We start from the raw sequence: 25,181 nt of genomic DNA on the forward strand, positions 1-25,181 counted from the left end.
ACCTCTCCACGGGAGAAGCACTGGAATCCCCGTTTGTTAAGGGCAAGAACCAGAAAAGGAGGAGCTTCTGCTATTTCTATCTTCGATTAGCGCACGCGCATTTCTGGCCAGTATTGATACCGGCGAAAGAAAATGGCGGTCGAGACTTCAGAGCAGGTAAGCGAGTCCTGCTGATTGCTGAGTCACAGCAGCTGCTGCCACTTTATAAAAACAAGTGGTAGAGAAAGGGGAGAGTTGGCAGCGGCTATTTTTTGTTCTGTTAGTAAGTGGGACAGAGGTCGAAGAGATGTAACTTCGAAAATAAATGGGCGCTCATTGTATCCGGGCAGAGCAATAGAAAGGAGGTGGGGCCTGCCTGAGGATGGCGCTTCGGTCTAGAAGGGCGTTTGTTGATGGTGGAGTTACAAGGAGGGCAGTAATTACAAAGGGGGAGATGGGAATGTGTCTCATGTGTATGTTTACTCCTGCGGATGCGCTCGTGTACATCCGCTCTACCTCGAAAACCACATCGGGAGCTGAGGATATTCTAAGTGGGGCTAAGTCTTTGGAAATGGGATTTAGGAGTTTTAACAGGGGTCTTGAACTTTGCTTTCTGCCATAAACCTTCCCCCGCCCTCCCACTGTAAAAATTATATTTTTGGCTTTGGTGAGATGGGGACCCTTGGGATCACAAAAAGAATAATAGGCTGCCCTTTTTCACACCTGTCTATCTTGTATTGAATTTCCATGATGCATTTTTGTGCTATCATCTGCAGTGTAAATGTTTGTAATGAAACAGATAGTCAAGTAAATTGATAGGTGGGGAAAGTGGATATATTGTGAGGTAAAATACAAAAGTGCCTTGAATTTTCATGTTGTTGCTAATTCAGGTTATTATTTAAGAGGACTTTTCTGTGGAAGTGGAGCTGTGAAACATGTAAATTAATTATTTTTACAGAAAGAAAAGGAGAGCTTAGGGACTAAAGGAAGTATAAAATGGCAGTTATAAGGTGCCAGGAATTACATGTGCTCTGACTGAAATGCTATACTTAAAAGGGAGGTTGTCTTATCCCAGTGGTGGCAAACCTATGGCACGAGTGCCAAAGACAGCACTCAGAGCCCTCTCTGTGAGCACATGCACCATGCCCCAGAGATGGCAACCATCCCTCTTCAACCAGCTGCCTGCTAACTCACCGAGGTCCCACATGGCTGGATGCATCCCAGCATGGCTGGTTTCCCTCCTTCCCCTGTCCCATCTCTCCTGGCCTCGCATGCTCTTTTCCTGGGCACTACCCACTGCATCGCCTCCTCAGCTGGCTGTCGGCCAGCCGTCCAGCTCAGAGGTGGCTTCTCTGAACTGCTGGTGGCGGGCTGCGGAGCCCCAGAGTGTGCCGCTTGAGGGGCCAACAGGCTGTGGCTGCTACAGACACTGTCGGCCCCTATGCACTCGCTGGCCTCTATGTGTGACCACACCTACCTTAGCCACACCCACCCAGTCTGCCATGCCCACCACAGCCGTGCCTACCCAGTGGGCCATGCCCACCTGGCACCCGGCGATACATAAGTGGGTTTTGGGTTGCAGTTTGGGCACTTGGTCTCTAAAAGGTTTGCCACCACTGTCTTATCCTGTTCTGCTTTTCCTTGACAGATGGACCTGGATGAGGGCAAGGGTGGGACAGGGTTGCGTCAGTATTACTTGTCCAAGATTGAGGAGCTGCAGGTAAGAGTTACTGATTTCCTAAAAGGTTAAAATGTTGTTTTCTTTGCAAATAGATATTTTCTTCTGATGGGTAGATTATAGATTAAGCTTTGAAACGTTTAAAATGTAGTTGATTTGAAATGTGATTTCTAGATAACTTACAACTGTATCTTCATTATGACTGATGGTAATTTGTGTAGCATAATGTTGCATTTGCATTAATGCTTCCAAAAGGAAACAGTAGATTGTAAAACCTGTTCTGGGGCTCATAATTGTGAATAAAGACAAGTATGTATAATAATATGCAGGAAAAATGGGGTTTTGACATATGTTTACCATATTTGATATGACTTTTTAAGGCACAGTGCATATGGTCCTAAAAATGAAATAAACTGGGGAATGAACTCCTTACTAGTATAAGAGCTATAACACTTGGTTATTAGTATTTTATCTAGTTTATACCAGACTAGAATAGAAATAGTGCAGTTACCTTTGATTGTCTTAATGGATAGCTTAAAGTGGTACAAATGCATTGTAAACTCTTTTGCTCCAGATTATGTAATGCTTATAGCAGGGCAGTTATGCTTTTTATTTTATTATTGTGACCTCTAAGCAATGGTAATTGATTTCTGCCCTAGTTTTTCATGAGGTATTGCTTTTTTCCTTTTCCTTGAAGTTGATAGTCAATGATAAGAGTCAGAATCTCAGGCGTCTGCAGGCTCAGAGGAATGAACTTAATGCCAAAGGTAAGTTGGGAATAGTGCTTTGGATTGATTTTGTGACCAAGAAATAAAGAGCAGAATAACCAAAACTGTATAAATATTTTGGGAATTGACTATGGTATTTGAAGCAAGAGTGATATAAGACAATCTAGATAATTATTATGGATACTTACTAATGACACAGATAAAATTCTTTTAGGCTAGAAATATCATGTTATTTTTTAAATAACAGAATTAGAAAGGAACTGATGCTTGAAGTTGGCTCATGAGGATACACAAATTTTGGCTGATTTCTTGATAATGACAATTGGGGACAGTTTTTAAGCTCCAATAATATTCATTTACCTTGATGTAGCTATATTTGTTTTATATTATATCTCCTAAATAGCTAAAACCAAATTTATACTATAGAGCACAATGGTATTGGTCTGCATATTTATTCATAATTATATGAATAAATATAATTATTTTAATATTAAATATAAGCAGAACAGTTTTATGAAACAAATGGTTTACTAGTTAAATAAGTTTTAATTTAAATAGATATCTTTGCAGTCCTCAAATTTTTATACATATGAAGTTTATGTATAAACTTATGTATTTTATAAGCTTAAAGAAATGTGGTTTTCTAGGCAAGGATAGATGACGAGAGTAGCTTAGTTGATGAGTAGGAAATTATCTACTAGAAATGTTCAAGACATCTGAATGCCAATTTGAATACCAAGCCAGTTGTCTTCATATTGCATTGACTTAAGTTTTATTCTTCTGCCATCTATTCAATCACTCCATGTTGATGTATTATTTATTTTACTTTACATATTCTAGTACGCCTGCTTCGTGAGGAATTGCAGCTCCTGCAGGAACAGGGTTCCTATGTGGGTGAAGTGGTGAGGGCTATGGACAAAAAAAAGGTGCTAGTCAAGGTATGGTCTTCCTTGCACACATTTATCTCTATTTCAGATATTTGTTCCCTCATTTGGAAATAGACTGAAATAGGAGCAGGGTCTGAGAATAATAGTGTTTACAATTTTTTTCAATATTTATAGCAAATGTATAGGATTAAACTTCTGCTCAAATCTTCATTCAGTCAATATTGTTAAGATAAAATTGCTGTGGAGGGAGGGGAAAAGAAGAGTTACATGTATATCACAGGTAGTCCTTGACTTGTAATGATTTGAAGTTACAACAGCACTGAACAAGTTACTTATGATTGGTCCTTGCACTTATGACTGTCACAGTATACCCATGATCATGTGATCAGATTAGGTGCTTGGCAATTGATATGCATTTATGATTTTGCAGCATTCCAGGGTCATATGACCATCATTTGCAATCTTCCCAGCAGCTTCCAACAAGCAAAAAAAGATGTAAAATTGGGTGCAATTCACTTAACTACCTTGCTTAGCAACAGAAATTCTGGTCCCAATTGTGTCCCTAGATCTAGGATTGCCTGTACTTAGAGCATTAATATAATAAACTCTGTATACATCTTTGTAATCCTTAGATCAGTGGTTCTCAACCTTTCTAATGCTGCAATCCCTTAATACAGTTCCTCGTGTTGTGATGATTCCCAACCATAAAATTATTTTCGTTGCTATTTCATAACTGTAATTTTGCTACTGTTATGAATCGCAATGTAAATATCTGATATGCAGGATATATTTTCATTGTTAAAAATTGAACATAATTAAAGCATAGTGATTATGCTTTCCTCTCTCCCTCTCTTTCCTCTCCCTCTTGAGATTCCAGGCCAGCCGGCCACAGGACGGGAACAGCTCCCTCACCGGGGCTGCTCAGTCCTCCCAGCTGGCCAGCTGGCCGGGCCTTTCCAGGGCCAAATCCTGCCAAGCCTGCTGCAGGAGGGCGAGCCAGGCCAGGCTGGGTAGTGGGAAAGGAGGCGCGCTGCGATTTGCACAGCCCCAGTCCCGGTGCAGAGGAGTGCCCCCGCCCCGGTGGATGTGGGGCTGGGAGGGGGAAGCCCCTTCCCATGCCCGGAAAGCAGCACTTCCTCTCCTGCTCTGGGCATGGGAAAATGGGCAGAGGTCCCGGGAAGGCCAAGCGTGAGGGGCAGGAGGCAGCAGAAGGCCCCGCATCTCCCACAGCGCCACTTGCACACCACACCAATGGCGCAGAGCTTGCAGTCGCCGAGCCAGACGCCAGTGCAGGGCGGTGGGAGGATGCAGGCAGCAGGCATTGCGGGCCAGGTGCTCCAGGGCGGCCATGTAGGCACAGGATGAGGCAGCAGTAGCGCAGGTCCAGCACCAGCTAGGTCACCAGCTGGCCGGGCCCAAGGAAGGTCAGCCACCCGCCGGGCCCCACGTGCGCCAACTACTCTCCCAGCGCCCGCCGCTGCCCCGCTAGCCTCACCTTGGCCACCGCCTGTTCGGTGCGGCGGCAGGCAGGCCCAGGCGCTCCTGGGCGACCATGGCAAGCGGCAGCGATGGCGCAGGCCGACCACCAGCTGGGCCACCAGCTGGCCCGGCCCAAGGGAGGTAAGCCCACCCGCCGGGACCCACGCACACCAGCTACGCTCCCAGCACCCGCCGCTGCCCTGCTAGCCTCACCATGGCCACCGCCCGTTCAGCATGGTGGCAGGCAGGCCCAGGCACTCATGGGCGGCCCTCTCACCCCTGGCCCTCTTTTACTTACATTTAGTAGTTTCTCAGCAGGGAGGGGTGGAAACTTCCAGAAAGCTCGCCTTAGCTGCAGACAACTTGCAGCAACGTTTGCCGACTGGGACTTTTGGTGGGCTCAGCAGGGCAGAGACAGCCTGGACAATTCCTATTGGTGTTCGAAAGCCAATAGATCAGTGTTCTGAATTCTGGGAGTTGAAGTCCACATCCTTAAAATTGTCAAGGTTGAGAAACACTGCAATAGAATCCATTGGCTTTCGAATGCCAATGGAATAGACTCTCTTGAATAGAGTCTAATTCTATTGGCTTTCAAAAGCCAATAGAATAAGAGGGAGTAGCACAGCTCATGAAAAAGGGGAACCCCCCCCCCAAAAAAAAAAATGCTGGACTGCATTTCATAAGGATTCTATGAGGAAAAACTCCAGGACTTTGGTGACCCCTGTGAAATGGTCGTTCGACCCCAAAAGGGGTCGCGATCCACAGGTTGAGAACCGCTGCCTTAGAACTGTGAAAAAAATTAGTACCAGCTATGTTATATTTGCGATGTTAGATCAAAATTGACAGCCACTAACACAAATTTATTTAGGGTTATCATGACAGCTGTAATGTTTAAATCAAAGACTACCTAGTTAACAGTTAAGCCTCTTATGTAGCTTGCCACAATATTTCAGGACAAGAGCAGCAAATATTGTTTATTAGATCTTGCCCTCATTTCATAAGTAACTCAAGGCAGCAAATATACATAATATGGTTTAATAGTGAATGTTGAATGAATCCAGTTTTGACTTGCCTTGCAAAATAAACTATCCTAAAATAGTGGAAGGTTTTCTCCATAGCTATTTCATTTGCTTTTGCAAAAAAAGCTATAGGCTTTTTTTGCAAATAACACCCTTGCTTATTGACCTTAGTTTATTGGCTGTTACAATACAAGAAATGTTTTTTTCCAGAAGTTAATTAACCATTCTGTCTTTCAGGTTCACCCAGAAGGCAAGTTTGTGGTTGATGTGGATAAAAACATAGATATCAATGATGTGAGTAGCTTTCTGGGGATAAGGAAGGCCATATATTCTTTTCTAGATCTTCTGGATTTGTGATCCCCCCCCCCCGAAATTAGACCTCCTTCCCTTATGTACAACTTATTTTCCTCTTTACTGTCCAGGTGACACCAAACTGTCGTGTTGCTCTGAGGAATGATAGCTACACACTGCATAAGATACTACCAAACAAAGTGGATCCCCTGGTTTCATTGATGATGGTGGAGAAAGTTCCAGATTCCACCTATGAGATGATTGGTGGTCTTGACAAGCAAATCAAAGAGATTAAGGAAGTGATTGAGCTTCCAGTTAAACATCCAGAGCTTTTTGAAGCTTTGGGCATTGCTCAACCAAAGGTAAGTGAAAAGTGTTTCAAAGGGGCACACAAACCTTAAAAAATTGAAAGGATATTAAACTGCTTTTGAAAAAGGCTTCAATAAGAGGGGAATGTCAGAGATTAAGAGCATCTATAGCATATGTTTTGTTTCAGTTTCAACCTTGGTATATATAGTCCAAAAATCTTAGTACCTAGACCTGGGAAGTAATGTGCTTGGGGTGTTGGAGCATCATTGTGGTTCTGTGTACATAATGGGCTAGGTAGATTGAGGATCTCCACATGCAGCGTTCTCTGAAAAGCAGTAGGTAGGCATTGTGATAATTCAGTGGGTGTTGAGGCAAGTTTATTTGAAGGTTTCTTTTGTGGTTGTTTTTCTCTTGCTATATAGCATAGACTATAGCTGTTAGGTTTCCTCCATAAATTTTAATTTATTAAATTGATTTCACACAAAGCATTGTTTCTCTATTCTCTGTCCATAATAACCTTGTGAAATGAAATAGACTGAGAGAGAATAACTGAGAATCATGTAATCAGTTTCCATTGGTAAGTTAGAGCTTGTGCTTGAGTCTTTCCAGTGATAAACTTCTGATTTAATTCATTTGAGAAATGGATATGAGGCTTTGCACAGCTCTGAATAGGGAGGTGGCTGAGGCCTTGGACCTGATTCTATTTGTGTGATCTCTCTTGACTTTTTGTTCTTGGTATTCCCTGTGTTTTATGGAGGAATTGAGAGAGCTGAAAAAGATCAAGAGATATATACAGTGCCACTGTAGGAAGATGAAGGATGAATCCAATCACAAGTTAGAGCCACTATTGAGACCTCCATTGTAGGGTTAAGAGTGAGGAAACATCAGTATTTCTCCACTCTGTCCATAGAGTGCTTCCTGATGACCCTGTTTAGGGTTACCTGGATGCTCCTGGGTAAAAGGGCTTTAAAGGTTTGCCTTCAGGCTATGCTTAGGAATTTTCAGTGCATCGGATAGACAATGTCTATCTGGATTTATTCTCAGTTGGAGACAAAGCATGGTACATATCCTTTGAAGATACCTGGGGAATAAACATACCCAGTTATCTGGGAACAGTTTGATCCTCTTGACCTAAGGAAGTGGACAGGGTCTGCAAAAACGGTGAATGCTCCAATACTGGAAGTTTTTAAGAAGAGACTGGACAGCCATTTGTCCGAAATGGTGTAGGGTTTCCTGCCTGAGTAGGGGGGTGGACTTGATGATCTCCAAGGTCCCTTCCAACTTTATTATTATTGTTATTGTTAATATTATTATTACTGTAAGTGTTGGCCACCTGTGGATTAGATCCCTTCTGGTTGGTTAAGGCTGCCTGGAAGATGACATGGGTGGGTCCTAGTGATGTTTAATTCATCCTTGAGGAAGAGGATATTCCTGGTGCCATTTAAAAATGTGCTAGTGCACTTCTCAAAAAGCCATAACTTGATCCCACATTTCTGGATATTTTTTGTCATCTGTCAACTTTCCGTTTTAGGAAAGGTGGTTGAGAAGGTGATCATAGCTTTAGAGAATCCTGGATGATAGATTTGTTTGCACCCCTTTCAGTCACAGGCTCAGATAAAGGACAGAAAGGCCACTGATCGTACTTTGGGTGATCTCTAGCAGGAACGGGATGGGGTAGTGCATTAATCTGAACTCTTTACCTCTCAATAGCCTTTGATATCACCACTCTTGGTATCCTTTTAGGTCAGCTTCGAAGGTGGAGGGCACAATTTTATAGTGCTTTGCCTTCTCCCTGGCCAGTCCCAGCCAGTGTTGATAGAGCCAGGCTGCTGTTCCTGCTTAGTGGGGTACTGCAGGGCTTGGTGCCTTCTCTACTCTTTTTAACATTTACATGGAGCTGCTAGGTGAGATTATCCTTCATGATGGACTGGGTATCAATTCGCAGATAATATCCAAGATACATCTCTATCCTGGTGCCCTTTTGAGGTACCTGCTGTGGTCTGAGTGGGGAACAAAGGGCTTCAACTGAACTCTGTTAAGATGAAGTCACTGTAAGTAGGAAGCACTTCTGTATCTAAGGGGTTTACCATGTTTGGTCTTGGATAGGTTGTCTTGTCCCAGACAGACTTGGTATGTAATCTGGTGTCCTCCTGGACCCATGACTCATAGGAGGGCCCTTTTGATTGGCAGAGTCTAAGAAAACCTTAGAAAGCCTTCTCTGCTGTTACCCTTGTCCTATGGAACATCTTACCCTCCAGATGTGATGGGCCTGCATTCTGACGGCCTTCTGGAAGAACATCGAGACCTACCTCTGATAACTGGCATGGGGATCTGAGAGCAACATTCAATCCTGGGAGTGGTTGGTGGCTTGAGGACGCTCCATTCATCTTTTTGTTAACTTTTGTTTTTATCTGTTTCTTTTGTATGGCTATATGGCTTTCATTTGTAAACCAACCAGAGATGGGTAGAGTATAAATTCAATAGTTAAATATTGCAATTGATTACAGGCACTTTGGAAACTTAATTGCTAATTGCTAAATGATACTGAAGTTGATTCTTAATGAAGCATATCACTACTTCTCCAAAACAATGTGTTAAACTCATAGCCGTCTTTCCGTGCCTATGTGTGCTTATGTATGTCGTTTCATTGAGTAAGAATGGAAGCTGCCTACAGAATGGGATGCACTGTACTGCATAAAGTCCCTGATTCACACTTTGAACTTTGAACTTTTATATTCCCCACTAATCTTAAGTGCTCTCATATAGGGTGTGCTATTGTATGGACCCCCTGGTACTGGAAAAACTTTGCTGGCCCGGGCTGTGGCTCATCACACTGACTGTACCTTCATCCGTGTCTCTGGCTCTGAGCTTGTGCAGAAATTCATTGGAGAAGGTAATTCATTTTGGAAAAGGATTATGTGGTTTGGAATTTTAATTTAATTTATCCAATTTATGCATTGCCCAATTTCCATCACTATGGAATTGCACACAATTTTATGAGCCTTTTGCTGCAGTTGTTAAGTGAATCCCATGGCAATTATGTGACCATAGGATGCTGTGAACATAAATGATGACTGCCAGGTATCCAAATTTTAATCACGTGAGCATAGGAGATGCTGAAATGCATGTACTGGTCACTAGTCACTTTTTTCAGCACCATCGTAACTTTGGATGATTGTTAAGACGAGAACTACTTATAATCGACATGTCAAAGTTCCAATAGATGAAACCAAACAAATCAGAACTCCGAGGCTAGAGATTTCCTCAAAGAACATGGTTATTGGCTACATAGTATCGGCATTGTCAAAAGTGAAACCAAGTCTGAAATCCCCTTCAAAAGAAAGTTAAATTTCCAACCTTATTGCTATGCAATCAACTGTTTCCCAATAGAATAGTTTGGCAGGCTTTCTAACCAAATACGGCCCCCACCTAAAGGATAGAAATTACCTTGGTTCTCACGGGGCAGTGAAATGTTTAGACTAGCAGAAATCCTCTGCCCCTCCTCCCATTCTTGTGGCAACCTAGAACAGCAAGATGGCTGCAGCCAGGTTCATTGTAGAGTTGACAAGACACTTTGAATTGCACCTAGAAGCAGACTGGTAACTAGTGCAACTAGTGAAGCAGAGTTGTCACAAGGATACATTGAAGCATGCTCATTACTATCCATGCTGCTGAATTCTAGACTATTGAAGCTTCTGAATACTGTTCAAAGATAGCCCTGTGCACTGCAATATTTAAGTAGTATTTTCCAGGAGATGCACTTCAGCAATATAGTATAATAATCATGTGCAAACTGGAGTTAAAAAGTTGCTTTGGAAAGGAATTCAGGGATAGAAAATGGAATTAAAATTAGAACTGCCACAAAATGTTTAAAAGAATCCACGTTTGTGGAAGGATTAATGGAATTTGTTCATCCAACAAGGAGCCAACTGTGATTATTTCACAGGGCTAAAGGAGTTAATATGCTTGATTTATGATGACAGGTGCACGAATGGTGCGTGAGCTATTTGTCATGGCACGGGAGCATGCTCCTTCTATCATCTTCATGGATGAGATAGACTCCATTGGTTCTTCTCGCTTGGAAGGTGGATCTGGTGGGGACAGTGAGGTTCAGCGTACAATGTTGGAATTGCTCAACCAGCTTGATGGTTTTGAAGCCACTAAGAATATCAAGGTATGTTGAGAGAGGTGTGACGTCATAAGTTTGTGTTCACTTGTTCTGCTAAGGTAGAATTTTTAAAATCTTGCTTACATGACAAAGCCATTGTGACATCAGACATAATAGTTTAGACTTTTGAAGAAATTTATAAATAATGACAGGCCAAAATGAAAGTATGTAATGATATTTTTTTTAATCCCTGAAGCCTTCAGGGGGTTAGGTCTTTTTTCATTTTTTTGCTTTTCTTGAAACGGTTTGAAGTTTTTTTCCCTTAGTGGCAGAAACATTTTTAATCTTAAATAATTACATATATGAGTATAAAATTATGCCACCAGTGAAAATAAAGGAGGGGATGGATAAAAAGAATTTGGATAGAGAAGGGTAGTTATATAAGAGACTTGTAATAGCTCAAAGGAGACACTTTTTAGGCTTGGGAGTAGGATAGGATGAATGTAAAAAATACATGTAGACATTAACTAAAATAGGATCCTGGCACCAGGCCGCAGCATGCAAAAACCAGGCCACACAAACAAGCTAAGCCCTATCCACAGGATGCAGGTGAAACCACGCCCCCACCAGTCCGCAGAAAAATCTCTCTCCGTGGAATCTGTCTCTGCTGCCCAAAGGGTTGGGGGCCACTAAACTAGAATATTGACTACAGTTCAGTAACTATTTTTTTGCAGGTAATTATGGCAACCAATCGCATAGACATCTTGGATTCAGCCCTGCTTCGACCTGGCCGCATTGATAGAAAAATTGAATTCCCACCTCCAAATGAAGAGGTAACAGAGTTAGTGGGTCAGCTTTTCATTTGCTTATTGTAATAGATCTTCTCCAGTAAAGAGATGCTGGAGAGAGAATGTCCATCAGCTGTATTGCGTTGTACTTTCTATACTGTTTTGACCCCAATAGGCTCGTCTAGACATCCTGAAGATTCACTCTCGCAAGATGAATCTGACAAGAGGAATCAATCTGCGGAAGATTGCAGAACTAATGCCAGGGGCTTCCGGGGCTGAGGTCAAGGTAATAGAGAAATTCGGATTTAAATGGATGCCAGATTAGTTGCTGTATGTTTTAAAGTGAATTATTTTTTTTAAAAAAAATCATGGATTATTGAAAATATGTGGGGATATAGTTTTTCAACTTAGTTTTGCACCTGTGAAGAGAAGGGATATTGGCAAATATTTTCCTGATATTTTTATAACACCATTCAAATGTTATTTTGGCATTCTGCCATGCTAAACTTTTTTTCAACACTGAAGAGACGGTTATTTTCATGGTTCTTTTTTGATAGGTGAAAATGAATGTTGGTGTTAAAACACATAATTGCTAAATATTTCAAAAGTATTTCCAAGAATTAGTGCTTGAATTAAAATTAGCACCTTATGTATACATATAATTAAAAATCTCTCCATTCAGCATTAGGAACAATTGTATTGTTTTTATATGAGGCAAAAGATGGTTTGGCTGAGCTCTATATTTGAATGGAACAGGACATATGGATATTGTACAAATTTGTGTTGCAGGGTGTGTGTACAGAGGCTGGAATGTATGCACTGAGAGAGAGGAGAGTACACGTAACTCAAGAAGACTTTGAAATGGCTGTAGCAAAGGTACTGTTGGTGGTAGATATGAGAGACAAAAGGAATACTCAGTATTTACAGCTGCCTTCCCTAACAAGTTTTTCTTATATATTGAATTGTAATACTTTTAATTTTGATTCAGAATATCCACTAGGCATATTAACTGTGTGATATAAGTATTCCTGGATTTATGATGACAATTAGGATTGGAATTTCTGTTAGTAAGTGATATGGTCATAAAACACGGTTCCATCATTTAATGATGGCAATATCTGCAATCCTGTTTGCCATTGTTAACTGAATCCTGTAGTTGTTTGATGAGGCAACTTCCTGTTGGCTTCCTAAACCATGAGAAACCAGCAGGAAGTTGTAAGTCCTAGACACGCACATAAAAGGGTGAGAGTGTACAAGAGGCACAAACAGGGAAAGTCCACAAGAGGCATGAGGTAGGTCAGGAAGAGTGCAAGGGGGTGTGTTTTTCTTCATTTGTGTACAAGAAGGGGGGACGATGTGCATAAGCAACATGGGTCAGGTGCAAGAGGGAATGTGAGGCAGGGGTCACTGATTGTGCAAATGGTCAGCACTAGCACAAAGGGGCTGTGGAGTATGCATGGTAAGAGAGACTTATCGCAGCAATTTCTGATTGTCCCTGATGGCATCTCCATAAATTTCTGTGAAAGCCAGCATGGAATGTTGCAAATGGTGATCATGTGATTGTGCGGTACTGTGATCAGTCTTAAGTGTGAATTAACTGCCAGGTGCCAGGATCACAGTCACACGACAATAGGGGTGCTAGGAAAGCTGGAACTCTGACTGGTCATAACCACCATTTATTCAGTGCCATCATAACTGAATGACTGCTGAATAGATAATTAGGGTGATTATTAAAATTGCAACTAGGTTCTACTTGTGGTTAGGAGTGACTAAACCAGAACTGCCTTTTTCCAGAGAAGTTGTAGAGACCAGCATGTATTAATGGAGTTCTGAAAAGTTGAATTATTTGAAGTCTGACATTTAACTGGGTAGATGAGTGATAGCAGACTTACAGCAAAAACTCCTGCATTTTTATTAAGATAGGATAATGAAGGTAACATGAAGGTTCAACTTATGGAATTAATGAGACAGGTTTTTTTGGTCAGGGAGAGATAATAAAATGTATGGATTTAAACAGCTAGCCTAGTGGTAGAAGAAAATTTTTAAGAAGCTGCAATTTATGTGTTATCTTCTGCTTTGTTTTTAATGCTGCTTCTCCCTTGACAGGTGATGCAAAAAGACAGTGAGAAGAACATGTCTATCAAGAAGCTCTGGAAATAATAAAAAGTTGCTGCTGTTTCATCAAGTTATTTCCTATTATGTCATTTACTTGTTTTTCATGTAATAAAACAATATAAATGATCATAAATGGAGGAGGAAAAGGGTTTTTTTTTTATTTGTTCAGTTTTTCAGCAACAAAATTAGTTATAAAACCGAATGAATTACATGTTTTCTCACTGATGAAATCCTCCTAAAAGCCTGATTAAGTCTGTAATAACATCTGTCTTTGAAACAGCCTTTTCTCCAGCATGTAGAGGAATGTAGACTCCATGGATCGGATGGGTTGATTTAGTCTTCTAGCCCAATCAGACCAAACAATCAAAGTTGCCACGCCTCTGCAGGGTCTGACCATGCCCCAGTTTTCGTTTGGTCTCAGCCCTGAAGACACATGAGAATTTGGCTCCTAATTTAGATTCAAAAAGGTAGTTATTGCCATTCGTGGTTTCTCTATCCTTTTTTTCCTTCTGGGGGGGGGGGGATTGGTTCAGCTCTGAGCTCAGTGCTGCACCATTTCTTCTCTCTTAATCAATTCCCTTCTCCCTGAGTTTTCAGAGGCAGACAGCTGATCGTAGATTGCTGCCTCCTCATTACAATCCACCTCCCCCACCCCCTCCCAAGATCTTCGCTGTGAATGTGAAGCTAAACTACTAATTTTCAGCTGAAAACTGAAATCACCTTCTTAAGTTTGTTACCAATTCAAACAACCTGCGGGCGCCATTTTGAGCCTCTAGAAGGCTCGATCCTCACACTACTCAAGTACTTCCTTGTTACTGTTGATTGTCAGCTATAAATTACAAAAAAATAAATAAAAAAAAACAGTAGGTGAACTGTTTGACTAAAAGAGCTGATTACCAGATTACTTGCAGGAGAGGATCTTTTCTCTCAGCTTGTTTCATCTCTCATCAGATTGTCCCGGCCGCCATTTTGGGCTCCGCCCTATCACACACATTAAATTGACTGCTTTGTCCTAATTACAGCCTTTTCAGTCACGAAGTAACTTACTTATTTGGTGATTCTCCCTAAGTGGGGGGGGGGAATAGGAGTTCTAATTACATTCCTTTAGATCTTCATTCAGCTGCTTAATAGGCACCATCTCAGGTTGCCTAGTGGACATAGGGAAAATACCTTGAGTCTCTCACTCCATTTTATCTGGTAATATTCCAGACTGTGACTTACCAGTACCTTTTAAATATCCAGTGCCAACAGATTGGATGGCTGCTTGCCTTGCCTGTTTTCCGCTGTCTGCATAGTGGTTGGCACTTACTGTCCTAGCCATCACTAAGTGAAACACGAGGGTCAAAAAAAATCAATTAAAATAAAACAGAATTAAATTAAACAAGATACATACCTATATTCATATATAGACTTTATATGAAGACTTTAATTGATACCTTTTCGGCCAAATTGTCTCTATTACAGTGGGCCTGAAAAATTGAATGGGGAGGACAGCCCCTGAGCGCAGCGCGGCTTATATCGCGTAGTGACTCCGTGCTTAACGGTGGGCCGGACCTCACAGACCCTCATGCAGGCCTGTACCACCCAGGTGGGCCGTGGCCTTCCTTTCTCCTGCAGACCAAGGGCCGATCCAGGGATCTCCTAGTGAAAACCTGCCCTTCTCTTGCAGAACAGGACTGATCCAGGGATCTCCTGGTGACAACCTGTCTTTTCTTCTACTGCAGTACAGGCCAGATCCAGGGATCTCCTGGTGAACACCTGTTGTTTTTTCCTATTGTTTATTTCAATATGGCGGATAACACCGTTTCACAGGCTTCCACCTCCAGTGGAAATATAAAACGCAAGCCATCCAGTCTGGATACACCTGCAAAAGCCAAGGCCAAGGTCAAACGGACCTCTAAGGCCGATGACAAGCAAGCAGATAGCAGACATGGGGTGCTGGAGCGACAATTCTCCAAAGCCCAGCAGCAGATAGGAGAGACGCAGCTTATCCCCTCATCTCCTCTTGCATCCACATCAGGGGAGCATCGACTTTCCCCTTTTACACAGGCTTGGTCTCCCGAGCAGACCCTGGACCAGGGTTCCTTGCTGGGATATGAACGGGACCATCTGTCCCTCTTTGACCGAGAATTGAGATTACAGGTCCAAGATTCAATTCCAGCTGCTGAGCCAGGACTTTCCTCAGTGCGTCTCAGGGGGAGGTCACTACAGTCGTCCCTCCCCCAATCCCTTCAGCATCTTTCACGCCGATGGCGGCGGGTCTTCGGGGCCCCAAACATCCTTCATTTACTGTCCAGCTCCAAGCCATGGTCTCACAGGCGGTGGTTCAGGCAATGGCGGCTTCAGGGAGGGCCATTCTGGTCCAAGGACCGTCAACCCCCCCTACACCCACGGAAACTAGGCATCCCAGGGAGTATGTGATTTCAGATCACAGTTCTCCACCTCAATCTGAAGGGAGCGAGATATCAGATTTTTCTGCTCAGATTCTGGAAGAAGGCATGTGGTCAGATGGGGAAGACATTCAGGCGGAGGCCACTCCTATGGTAGGGGTGTTTAATCCAAATTCCTTCTATCCTCTTTTACAAAAGGCCTATGTCACCGGAAAAATTGAACCCATGAAACCACAGACGACCGATCAGGACTCTGGACAGAGTTCTGACCCACTGTTTCTGGAACCGGTCAAGAAAAACCTACAGATACCTTGCCCCCCTATTTTTCTCAAATCCATTCAGGATCAGTGGGGATCTCCTGGAAGTTTCTCTGCTCTTGGGGGATTAGATCGTAAGCTCTTAGATACGGTCCCTTCCCTCAACAATGTCCTCGAAGTTCCGAGTGTAGACGAGGCTCTCGCCCCCATACTGTCAGACACCAAAATCCCAGGAGATATGTCGGAGGCCCTTAAGGCTGAGGACAAGAAGTCTGAGATTTCCCTCAAAAGGACCCATCAGGCATCGGCTTGGGCTATAAGAGCCTCAACATCTAACTCCTTTTTCTCTAGAATTTCATTAATCTGGCTCAGGGAATTACAGGCCAGATTATCCCCAGACGAGGTAAGGGTTCACCAGGATGTCACTAAACTAAGGGCCGCACTGGAATATATGGCGGATGTGTCTCTGCAGTCGGCCAAATATTCGGCTCGGGCCATAGCTTCCAACGTGGCCGCACGCCGGTTGTTCTGGCTAAAAAATTGGAAGGCCGATACCAGACACAAATGGAGAGTAGCTGCGGCACCATATCAAAAGGGTCGCCTTTTTGGAGAGGCTCTCACTCCTTACCTGACTGAAAACAAAGAAAAGTTGAAAGTACTAGCTCATGTTGTCAAAAAAACGGGCAGACGTTTTTCTCCATACAACCGGCGTCCGTCGTTCAAGTCTGGCTCAGACCGAACTACATGGAGCGGGTATCGGCCCTTTCAAGCAGGGCCGGACCGCTCATCGGAACGGTCCGGCTACAGGGACAAGCCAAAGCCACAATTCCAGGCTAAGCGGCCCTTTCGCGGCAGAGGAGCTCGTCCTTTCCGAAAGTCAAAGTGACTTGAGGCGGATTCCTCCCATTGGCGGAAGACTGGCACTATATTTCCACAAATGGGAAAGTACCACCACGGACAATTGGGTTCTAACCACTATCAGAGACGGACTGTCTCTGGAGTTCCTCACACTCCCCCCTCGGCGCTTCATCTCCTGCCCCCTATCCAGAAATCCCGTGAAACAAGGTCTCATGGAGGAGGCCATTTGTCATCTGTTAAGCATAGAGGCAATAGAGCGGGTACCCCCAGATCAATGGGGACTGGGTTTCTACTCCATCCTGTTCGTGGTACCAAAACCCTCAGGAGGATGGAGGGCGATCCTAGACCTCAAGGCTCTAAATCGGTACCTAATTTACCAAAAATTCAAGATGCAAACTCTTCATTCTATTCTGGGCAGTATTCGGCCGGGGGACTTTCTTACATCCATAGATCTGACAGAAGCTTACCTGCATGTTCCCATACATCCAAATCACAGGCGTTTCCTCAGATTCAGGTATTCCAACCATCACTATCAGTACAGGGCCCTGCCATTCGGCCTATCATCAGCTCCAAGAGTTTTCACCAAAATCCTGGTGGTTCTCGCCGCACAGCTCAGGTTGGTACCAGTCCACGTTCAGTGCTACTTGGATGATATCCTAATCCACTTGTCCTCGGCACTGAACGCCCGTTCAGACGTGGCACTGACGATCAAGACACTCCAGGATCATGGATTTATGATCAACTTCCCAAAGAGCCATCTGATCCCAACAAACCGTTTGCTCCACTTAGGCGCAATAATAGACACCAGCCAGTGCCGGGTTTTCCTGTCTCAGGAGCGTCAGCTCAGCATACGTACGATGGTCACCAGGGTGCGCAAGGAGAAACGTGTAACCCTGCTCTTACTGTCACAGCTGTTAGGGAAACTGATCTCATGTATTGCCATAGTGCCTTGGGCCAGGCTTCATACGAGACAACTACAGTGGTTTCTACTCCCTTACCAGAAACGGAGTGTAGCATGTTTTCCACAGAGGGTGCGAGTCCCACCACAGACACTCACGTCCCTCATCTGGTGGTTGTCCCCAGCACTGTCCAAAGGATCCCTGTTCAAAGAACCGACTCGGGTAACCTTGACCACAGACGCCAGTCTGTTTGGATGGGGGGCACATCTGCAATCTCAATTCGCCCAGGGACGGTGGTCTCAACGGGATCTCAAGAAAAATATCAATTGGTTAGAGCTCAGAGCCATACACCTAGCACTTCGCCATTTCCACAAGAAGTTGGCGGGCCGCCACGTGCTGGTTCTGACAGACAACGTGGCGGCAAAGGCCCATGTCAACAGGCAGGGCGGCACTCGATCACGGATTCTAATGTCCGAGGCCCAGTGTCTGGGGTCATGGGCGGAACAGAATCTGTTGTCCCTAAAGGCAGAACACAGCAGGGGTGGAAAACGACCAGGCAGATTTTCTGAGTCGATCTACGATAGATCATTCAGAGTGGCGTCTACATCCCCATCTCTTTCGGGAGATAACTCACCGTTTCGGTCGGCCCAAAGTCGACCTGTTTGCATCCCCGAAGAACACCCAGCTTCCCCGGTTTCTATCTCGGTACCCATCCCAGGGTTCGGAAGGAGCAGATGCCCTCCGCAGCCCTTGGCCGGCGGGCCTTCTATATGCATTTCCACCCCTTCCCTTGATCCCGGCTGTCATCAGGAAGCTGTTACAGGAACAGGCGGAGCTAATCATTGTGGCCCCGTATTGGCCGAGGCATCCATGGTTCACGGATCTCGTGAACCTCGCCGTAGCCTGCCCTTGGCAAATCCCTCCAGAGAGGATAATTCTAACACAGGGGGCCATATGCCATCCGAACCCACAGTGGCTACAACTAGCCGTCTGGCATCTGAGCGCCAGTTCCTGATGTGCGGATCTTACTCTTCAAGGGTGATAGCTATGATCCAAGCTTCCAGACGGCCGGCGACGAACCGAATCTATGATGCCACTTGGAAGAACTTCTGTGACTGGTGTACCTGTAAGGGTTTGTCTATCTCTTCTGTCACTATTCCAGTAATTCTTGAATACCTCATGGATGGAGTGGATAAAGGCTTAGCGCCCAACACCTTGTGTAGACATGTGGCCGCTCTTTCCACAGTGTTCACCTGTGCCAACGCCACTCCATTGTCCCATCATCCCAGGGTCCGATCCTTTATGAAAGGAGTCTCCAACACCAGACCTCCGGTAGTACACAGGTATCCATCTTGGGAACTACCTCATGTTCTGCAGGCACTCACTAGGTCTCCCTTTGAACCTATAAGGTCTTGTCCTTTTCACATTTTGTCCCACAAGGTGTTTTTCCTAGTAGCCATCACGTCGGCGAGACGCGTGTCAGAGCTGGCTGCTCTTTCAGTTAGGGAAGACCTGTGTACCTTCTATCAGGACAGAGTGGTGCTGAGGTTAGATCCCTCATTCATTCCCAAGGTGAATACCCTGTTTCACCGGGCTCAGGACATTGTACTACCAAACTTTTGTCCCAATCCTTCTCACACACTAGAAAAGCAGTGGCATTACCTAGATGTACGTAGGGCATTATGTCATTACATTAAGAGGGCAGCTTCCTTTCGCAAATCGGAGGCATTGTTTGTCTCTTTCCACTCAACTTCCAAGAGACAGAAGGTTTCCTCCTCTACTATAGCCAGGTGGATCAAGGCCTGTATCGCTCAATCTTACCAGGCTTCCTCTTTACCTGTCCCAAGCCGCCTGACAGCGCACTCTACTCGTAGCGCTTCCACATCGGCGGCGTGGCAGACTCAGGCGTCCATAGAGGACATCTGTAAGGCGGCTACGTGGTCGTCCCCTTCACCATTCATTCACCACTACAAACTCGACAAGTTTGCTTCCACGGAGGCTGCGTTTGGCCGTCGGGTTTTACAACAAGTGATCCATTTCAACGCCGACACTTAACCAACCTGCTTCCCACCCGTGGGATCACAGGGGCTTTGGTATGTCCCATCCGTGGAGTCTACATTCCTCTACATGCTGGAGAAGGGGCGTTGTCTTACCTGAACGCCTTTTCTCAGCATGAGGAATGTAGACTCCACCCCCTCCCTGATTATTACTAGCAGCTAGGTTAGTGTCAGCAGTTCGGAGCCATCTCGTCACACAATCATTCGCTTCGCCCTTTCGAAACTGGGGCATGGTCAGACCCTGCAGAGGCGTGGCAACTTTGATTGTTTGGTCTGATTGGGCTAGAAGACTAAATCAACCCATCCGATCCGTGGAGTCTACATTCCTCATGCTGAGAAAAGGCGTTCAGGTAAGACAATGCCCCTTCAGTTCTGTTTTCAAGTTTTCGTACTTCTGCTCTAATTTGTAGCTTGGAAAGGTACATGTTAATTATGTGTGCAACTTGATCCAGAACTAAATATTCTGTATCACTATGCTACTCCATGTTCCTCCAGGACAGTTCTGGAAGTAACTCTTCCAAACCAGACTGGTGTAGAAAACAACAAGGGTCTATTTCTGGGTTGTGCCTCTCTAATATCTTTGTATCTATCAAATGGCAATAAATATATTGAAATTGTAATAATCAAGTTTAAGATAGAGGGGAGAAAAACTGCTTAGAGAGAATGACTTGAAAAAAATTATAGTTAGTGATATTAAAAGAACTCATTCACATTTTATTGACTAGCTTATTTTGATATCTTCAGCAAGAAGTTGAATCATGCATCCATGAATAGAAACAGTTAACTAAATAGGTTCCTTTGCTTTATGAAGAGAGAATTGTGCCATAACAAAAATTTAACTACATAAATACTACTGTGAATTTTTGGAAATAATCCTGCCAATTAAACTTAGTAATTCAATAGAAAGCCTGATTCCCCACCCCCTTCCCCCTCCTCTCCAATAAACTTAGCAGTAGCAACTATTTTGGGGGCTGTTTTTGTTAAAAATTACAAATTTTTGTGTGCAGTAAATCAGGACATGCAATTGTTGGGAGTCTAAGAACTAACATTCAGTGAACTCACAGCAATAAGTTTAAGCTTTTGGGGAAGAGGTTTCTCAAGGCACCCTTGAACTATGTGGTCAAAATAGTACTGTGTTTCCCTGAAAATAAGACTGGATTTTATTTATTTATTTTTGGCCTCCAAAAGAAGCACCAGGTCTTATTTTCAGGGGATGTCTTACCGACAGCCCTGCCCAGCAGGTCTACTTCTGTGGAAGAAGGAGCAGCTTCACTCTTCAGCTGCATTCCGGCCTGCATTTTGCAGTCAGGCCTTTCCGGAAGGCCTATGCAGTCAAGTATCGAGCTATGGATTCAATCCGTAGCTCGGTCCTCGGCTGCAGAGGTCTTACAGAACCGCACTATGGATTGAATCCATAGCTCAGTTCTTGGCTTCAGAGGCCTTCCGGAAAGGCCTGTGACTGAGAAATGCAGGCCTGGTTGCAGAAGACGCTGCAAAAGTGGGCAGGTGACGAGAGGCCTGGTTGCAAGGTAAGTGGGTACGGGATGCATGGGGCAGCTTGATTTTTAGATGTGTATCTTGCCCCAAAACTAGAGCTTATTTTTGGGATAGGGCTTATATTAGGTCCACCCCCCAAAATCAAGCTAGTGCTTATTTTGGGGGTAGGCCTTACGGTAATAACACAGTAATAACAATTTCATATATGGGCCATTGTATATGCGGATGAGTTCCTAATGTGTTAACGATACTTTGGAACTACTGATCTTTTTAACAAGTTCAAAGTAGCCTTGTCATTACATTCAGAAGCAACTGAATATCTGTTGTGATCAGCCGCAAAACTGGATGATTTCACGTGCTCAATATAGTTGGAATTGTTTCCTTTTGAACATGCTGCATGTGAAAAATAATTTTGCAGTCTACCTCAGAGGACCCTATCCCCTTCCTTGGGCTGCGGCCAACAACTGAGCCGTGAGCCATTTGGAACCAGGCCGTGGACATGGGTGAGCGCACACATGCACATTCCCACTTGCGCAAATAGCAGGAAGACATGTGCTCCATTTGTGCAAGTGGGCACCTGCGCCCGCTGCTCACAGAAATGGAGTGCATGTGCATGCTTGCTGGCGACTCACATGGAATACCCCCCCCCCGTCAATCTGCAAAGCAGGAAAGGTTGGGGAACTCTGGCATACACAGAACACAGTGCTGCTCAAGGGATATGCAGTTAACATCATGTCTTCCTAATTTATAGTGTGCTACTTACCTTTTATAAAAAAAATTCCCATTTAACACACTAGCCAGTCTACCACATGGTTTAATCAGTGTCCCCAACGTCTACCCGCTAAGGAATTGAAAAACAAGATTTTTAACATCAGTTGCTGTTAAAATGTATGTTTATTTTTTAAAAAATTAACATAAAAACTGGTAACATACTTGCTTATAAGTAAACATCCCATCAGCTTCTACTTAGCCAAACTATATCAAGGAGCAGGCCAGGAAGCAGGGTGATAATCTTTGGAAGATTTAAGTGCTGAGGGCCAAAAGCTTGGAAAATGAAGGCACTTGAAAAAAGTTAGAGAAGGTTGAGGAAATTACTACTTATATCCTTTGCCAGGAATATTCCTTCTGGCACTGTAACCTTATCATAAAATATACTCTCCATTGTTCTAAATCTCTCTCTCTCACAAACACATATATATATTAATAGGAAATGATTGTCATTAACAGCATAGTAACATCGGAGCACCGGCCTTTCTTTTTGATATTATGGAATATCAGTTGCATAAGGTGGAACAGAAGCCACCACCAAGTATACATTAAAAAACTTTCTACAGGAAACAGCTCTGCACCCCAGCCCGACAAAAAAAGAGATAGTGCAAAGATTAAATGCCAGCAAAACTGGCAGGAATGGACACAAGCTTTGATTAAAAGTGAGCAGCACATTCTTGCATTGCAAGACTGCAAAAGTTCTGCTAAGAGGTAGAAGCAACTCAAAACAAAAGTTCCCGGTCTCCCAAAGGCAAAGCACATATGAAGGGCAGGTTTTGGTGAAGGAGAAGACCTCCCTTTTCTCTGCTGAAGGATACCTTCTATGAGCCCATAGAGAGTACTGAACACAAAATATGCAATAGCAGCAGAATCCCCCACCACCACTTTCCAAGAAGAAAGGACAAGGATTATCTGCCTATTGGTCCATTCCAAAGTACCAAGAGATGTGGAAGAATTGCAAAAGAAGGCAGCACTAAGTAAGGCGAACACCAAGCACTTGTTCCAGTTCTTGTCTGCGCTGCTGAACCTGAAAGACAGAAAACCATTATAGAGATAGATAAGAACCACAAACAGAACAAGCATCAGATGCGTATATGGCTCCTTCCTTACAGAAATAGTATGGAAAATTCTTAAGTGCTCTAATTCAGAATAAATTAACCCAGCTCCACAGAGAATACAATTATTTCATCAATAATTGCTGGTAAAAACTGTTACGCACTTCTACAAAGGAATTCCATGGGAGAAAGAAAAATAGGGAAGTCAAATATAAGAAAGGAAGCACCTTGACCAGCTTTGAAGAATGCACTGAAATAGGTGCTGCATTAAAAATACAGTTCTATGTTCACTCTGCCTCCACATTGAAGGAAAATATGTTAGGTAGTTTTTAAAAAAAGTTACACTGAATTATGCTCTCCTACCTTTGCAAAGATGTGTCGTCCAACAGCTTCTTGCATCCATGGTTGCTGATAGAAATCAGCCCGTCTCTCTTCTTCTGGGTTCCCAGCCACATCTGTAATAATCTAAGGCAAAATGGAGGCATGGAAGAAGGAATTGTAGGACATTTAATGTTCCAAAACTGAGACTTGCTCATACTGAGATTTAGCTAATTGTGAATATTGTAACTTGGTTAGATTTCAGTCTAGTTCAGGGGTTCCCAAAGATTGAAAAAAATATAAAATATAAAAAATATAAAGAAAGGGAGGCACCAATACAAAAATACCTATATTATATTGCACCATATAAATATTATTATAACCCAATAAGGTGTGTAATATTGGGCAGTCAGATGCATTTGAAGAATACATAAACACGTTATCTCTATTTTATTTTTTCCTTCCTATTTAAAATTCATCTTTCCCACTCTGTGGAATAAATGATCTGCTTTGCATATTTTTCCTTTCTTCAAGATATGAAAAAAAAAATCAGGAATTTTTGGGGAAGGAAGGAGGGAGGGAGGGAGGAAGGAAGGAAGGAAGGAAGGAAGGAAGGAAGGAAGGAAGGAAGGAAGGAAGGAAGGAAGGAAGGAAGGGAGGAAGGAAGGAATACTTCAAGCCTCATATAAGAGTGGGATCAACAAACACGTAAACAAAAAGGCAACTAATTTCTATCCAGAATGTAGCCTGAATTTCAAAATTTATGGGTAGCTGACAGGTTAACTTGCATAATTTTGACTTAGTCTTAAAGAAACTCAATATTTGAATTCAAATTCATAGAAACTGCCAAATAAAGGGCAGTAAAAGCCAAATTATGTAAGTGTTCTAATAATTCCACATACACAATTATGCTAACAAGTCTTATTTAATTCAGTGTAGCTTACTTTGAACTATACATGTATAAATTCTCCCTAGTCATCCAAATGCTTACCTTCAAATCCCTCTGTTGAGATCTGATCCACTCCTGAATAAAATCCTGAGGATTATTACTAAAACTCAGCATAAAATCTCGTTGTGTCTTCAGCTGATTAATAGATTCAATTGTTTCATGAATCTGTACAAAAATACAAAAAGTTCCTTATAAAAAAGAACAAATTTGCCAGGACTGAGTAAGTCTGGAAAACATAAACATAACCCTCTAAAACTGTGCTATTAATGTGGGGCTCCCAATATTTGGAGGGATATCTATATGTGTACTGCCTACAACAGACTACTAATGACCATCAATTAATAGTCTTCAAATCCCGCAACACTGTATAGCACTAGCTGCTATTTTAAATCAATACATTTGATAAATATTCTGGAGCAGAAAACAAGCAGGAAAAGGTAATAGAGATACAATATGAATAGAGGGCAATGTGAATGAAAGATGTGAGAACACTAACTTCATACTATCCTTAGACAACATGGTATGGAAGAAAGATTAAAGAGAGAACATAAATTACTTTTACTTCTTTTTCTAATTTTGATTTTTCCTTTGCTCTCTTTGAACTGTCATAATTTTTAAATGTCAAGTCAGGCAAAGAATTTACTCATCTCTCTACTGATACTTTTCTAAGTTCAAGCAACAGAAAGGTAACAAAAATTCAAGTTTTGAAAATCCATTTAAAAGGAAAGAAAGATACATGGCATGCAATGTAA

At 43.1% G+C, this 25,181-nt stretch overlaps 2 protein-coding genes across 2 annotated transcripts in view; one reads left to right on the forward strand and one right to left on the reverse strand.

Moving 5' to 3' along the window:
- The first annotated feature begins 83 nt into the window (after positions 1–83).
- On the forward strand, positions 84–13,518 carry PSMC5 (proteasome 26S subunit, ATPase 5). Its single transcript, XM_039361236.1, has 12 exons — positions 84–156; positions 1,628–1,699; positions 2,355–2,424; positions 3,226–3,323; positions 6,008–6,064; positions 6,193–6,423; positions 9,137–9,263; positions 10,354–10,544; positions 11,213–11,311; positions 11,442–11,552; positions 12,056–12,142; positions 13,373–13,518. The coding sequence occupies exons 1-12, from the start codon at positions 133–135 to the stop codon at positions 13,424–13,426; spliced, it is 1,221 nt and encodes a 406-aa protein (XP_039217170.1). The 5' UTR covers positions 84–132; the 3' UTR covers positions 13,427–13,518.
- Positions 13,519–22,214: 8,696 nt separating this feature from the next.
- SMARCD2 (SWI/SNF related, matrix associated, actin dependent regulator of chromatin, subfamily d, member 2) overlaps positions 22,215–25,181 on the reverse strand; it is an 85,836-nt gene continuing 82,869 nt past the window's right edge. The window contains exons 11-13 of the mRNA XM_039361234.1: positions 24,472–24,594; positions 23,526–23,627; positions 22,215–23,134 (exon numbers count right to left, since the gene is read on the reverse strand). Of these exons, the coding sequence (XP_039217168.1) occupies positions 23,081–23,134; positions 23,526–23,627; positions 24,472–24,594 (279 nt within the window). The 3' untranslated portion in view covers positions 22,215–23,080. The remainder of the gene's footprint in view (positions 23,135–23,525; positions 23,628–24,471; positions 24,595–25,181) is intronic.

The sequence above is a fragment of the Crotalus tigris genome, unplaced genomic scaffold (assembly GCF_016545835.1).
Source record: "Crotalus tigris isolate CLP2741 ecotype Arizona unplaced genomic scaffold, ASM1654583v1 scf7180000019221.656610, whole genome shotgun sequence".
Classification (NCBI taxonomy): domain Eukaryota; kingdom Metazoa; phylum Chordata; class Lepidosauria; order Squamata; family Viperidae; genus Crotalus; species Crotalus tigris.

Bases quoted from the DNA above. Each gene is read 5' to 3' on its own strand.
- PSMC5 (XM_039361236.1), top strand. From the start codon at position 133: ATGGCGGTCGAGACTTCAGAGCAG. The intron at 1,700-2,354 runs GTAAGAGTTACT...TTTTCCTTGAAG, and splicing joins CCAAGATTGAGGAGCTGCAG to TTGATAGTCAATGATAAGAG. The intron at 6,065-6,192 runs GTGAGTAGCTTT...TTTACTGTCCAG, and splicing joins AAAACATAGATATCAATGAT to GTGACACCAAACTGTCGTGT.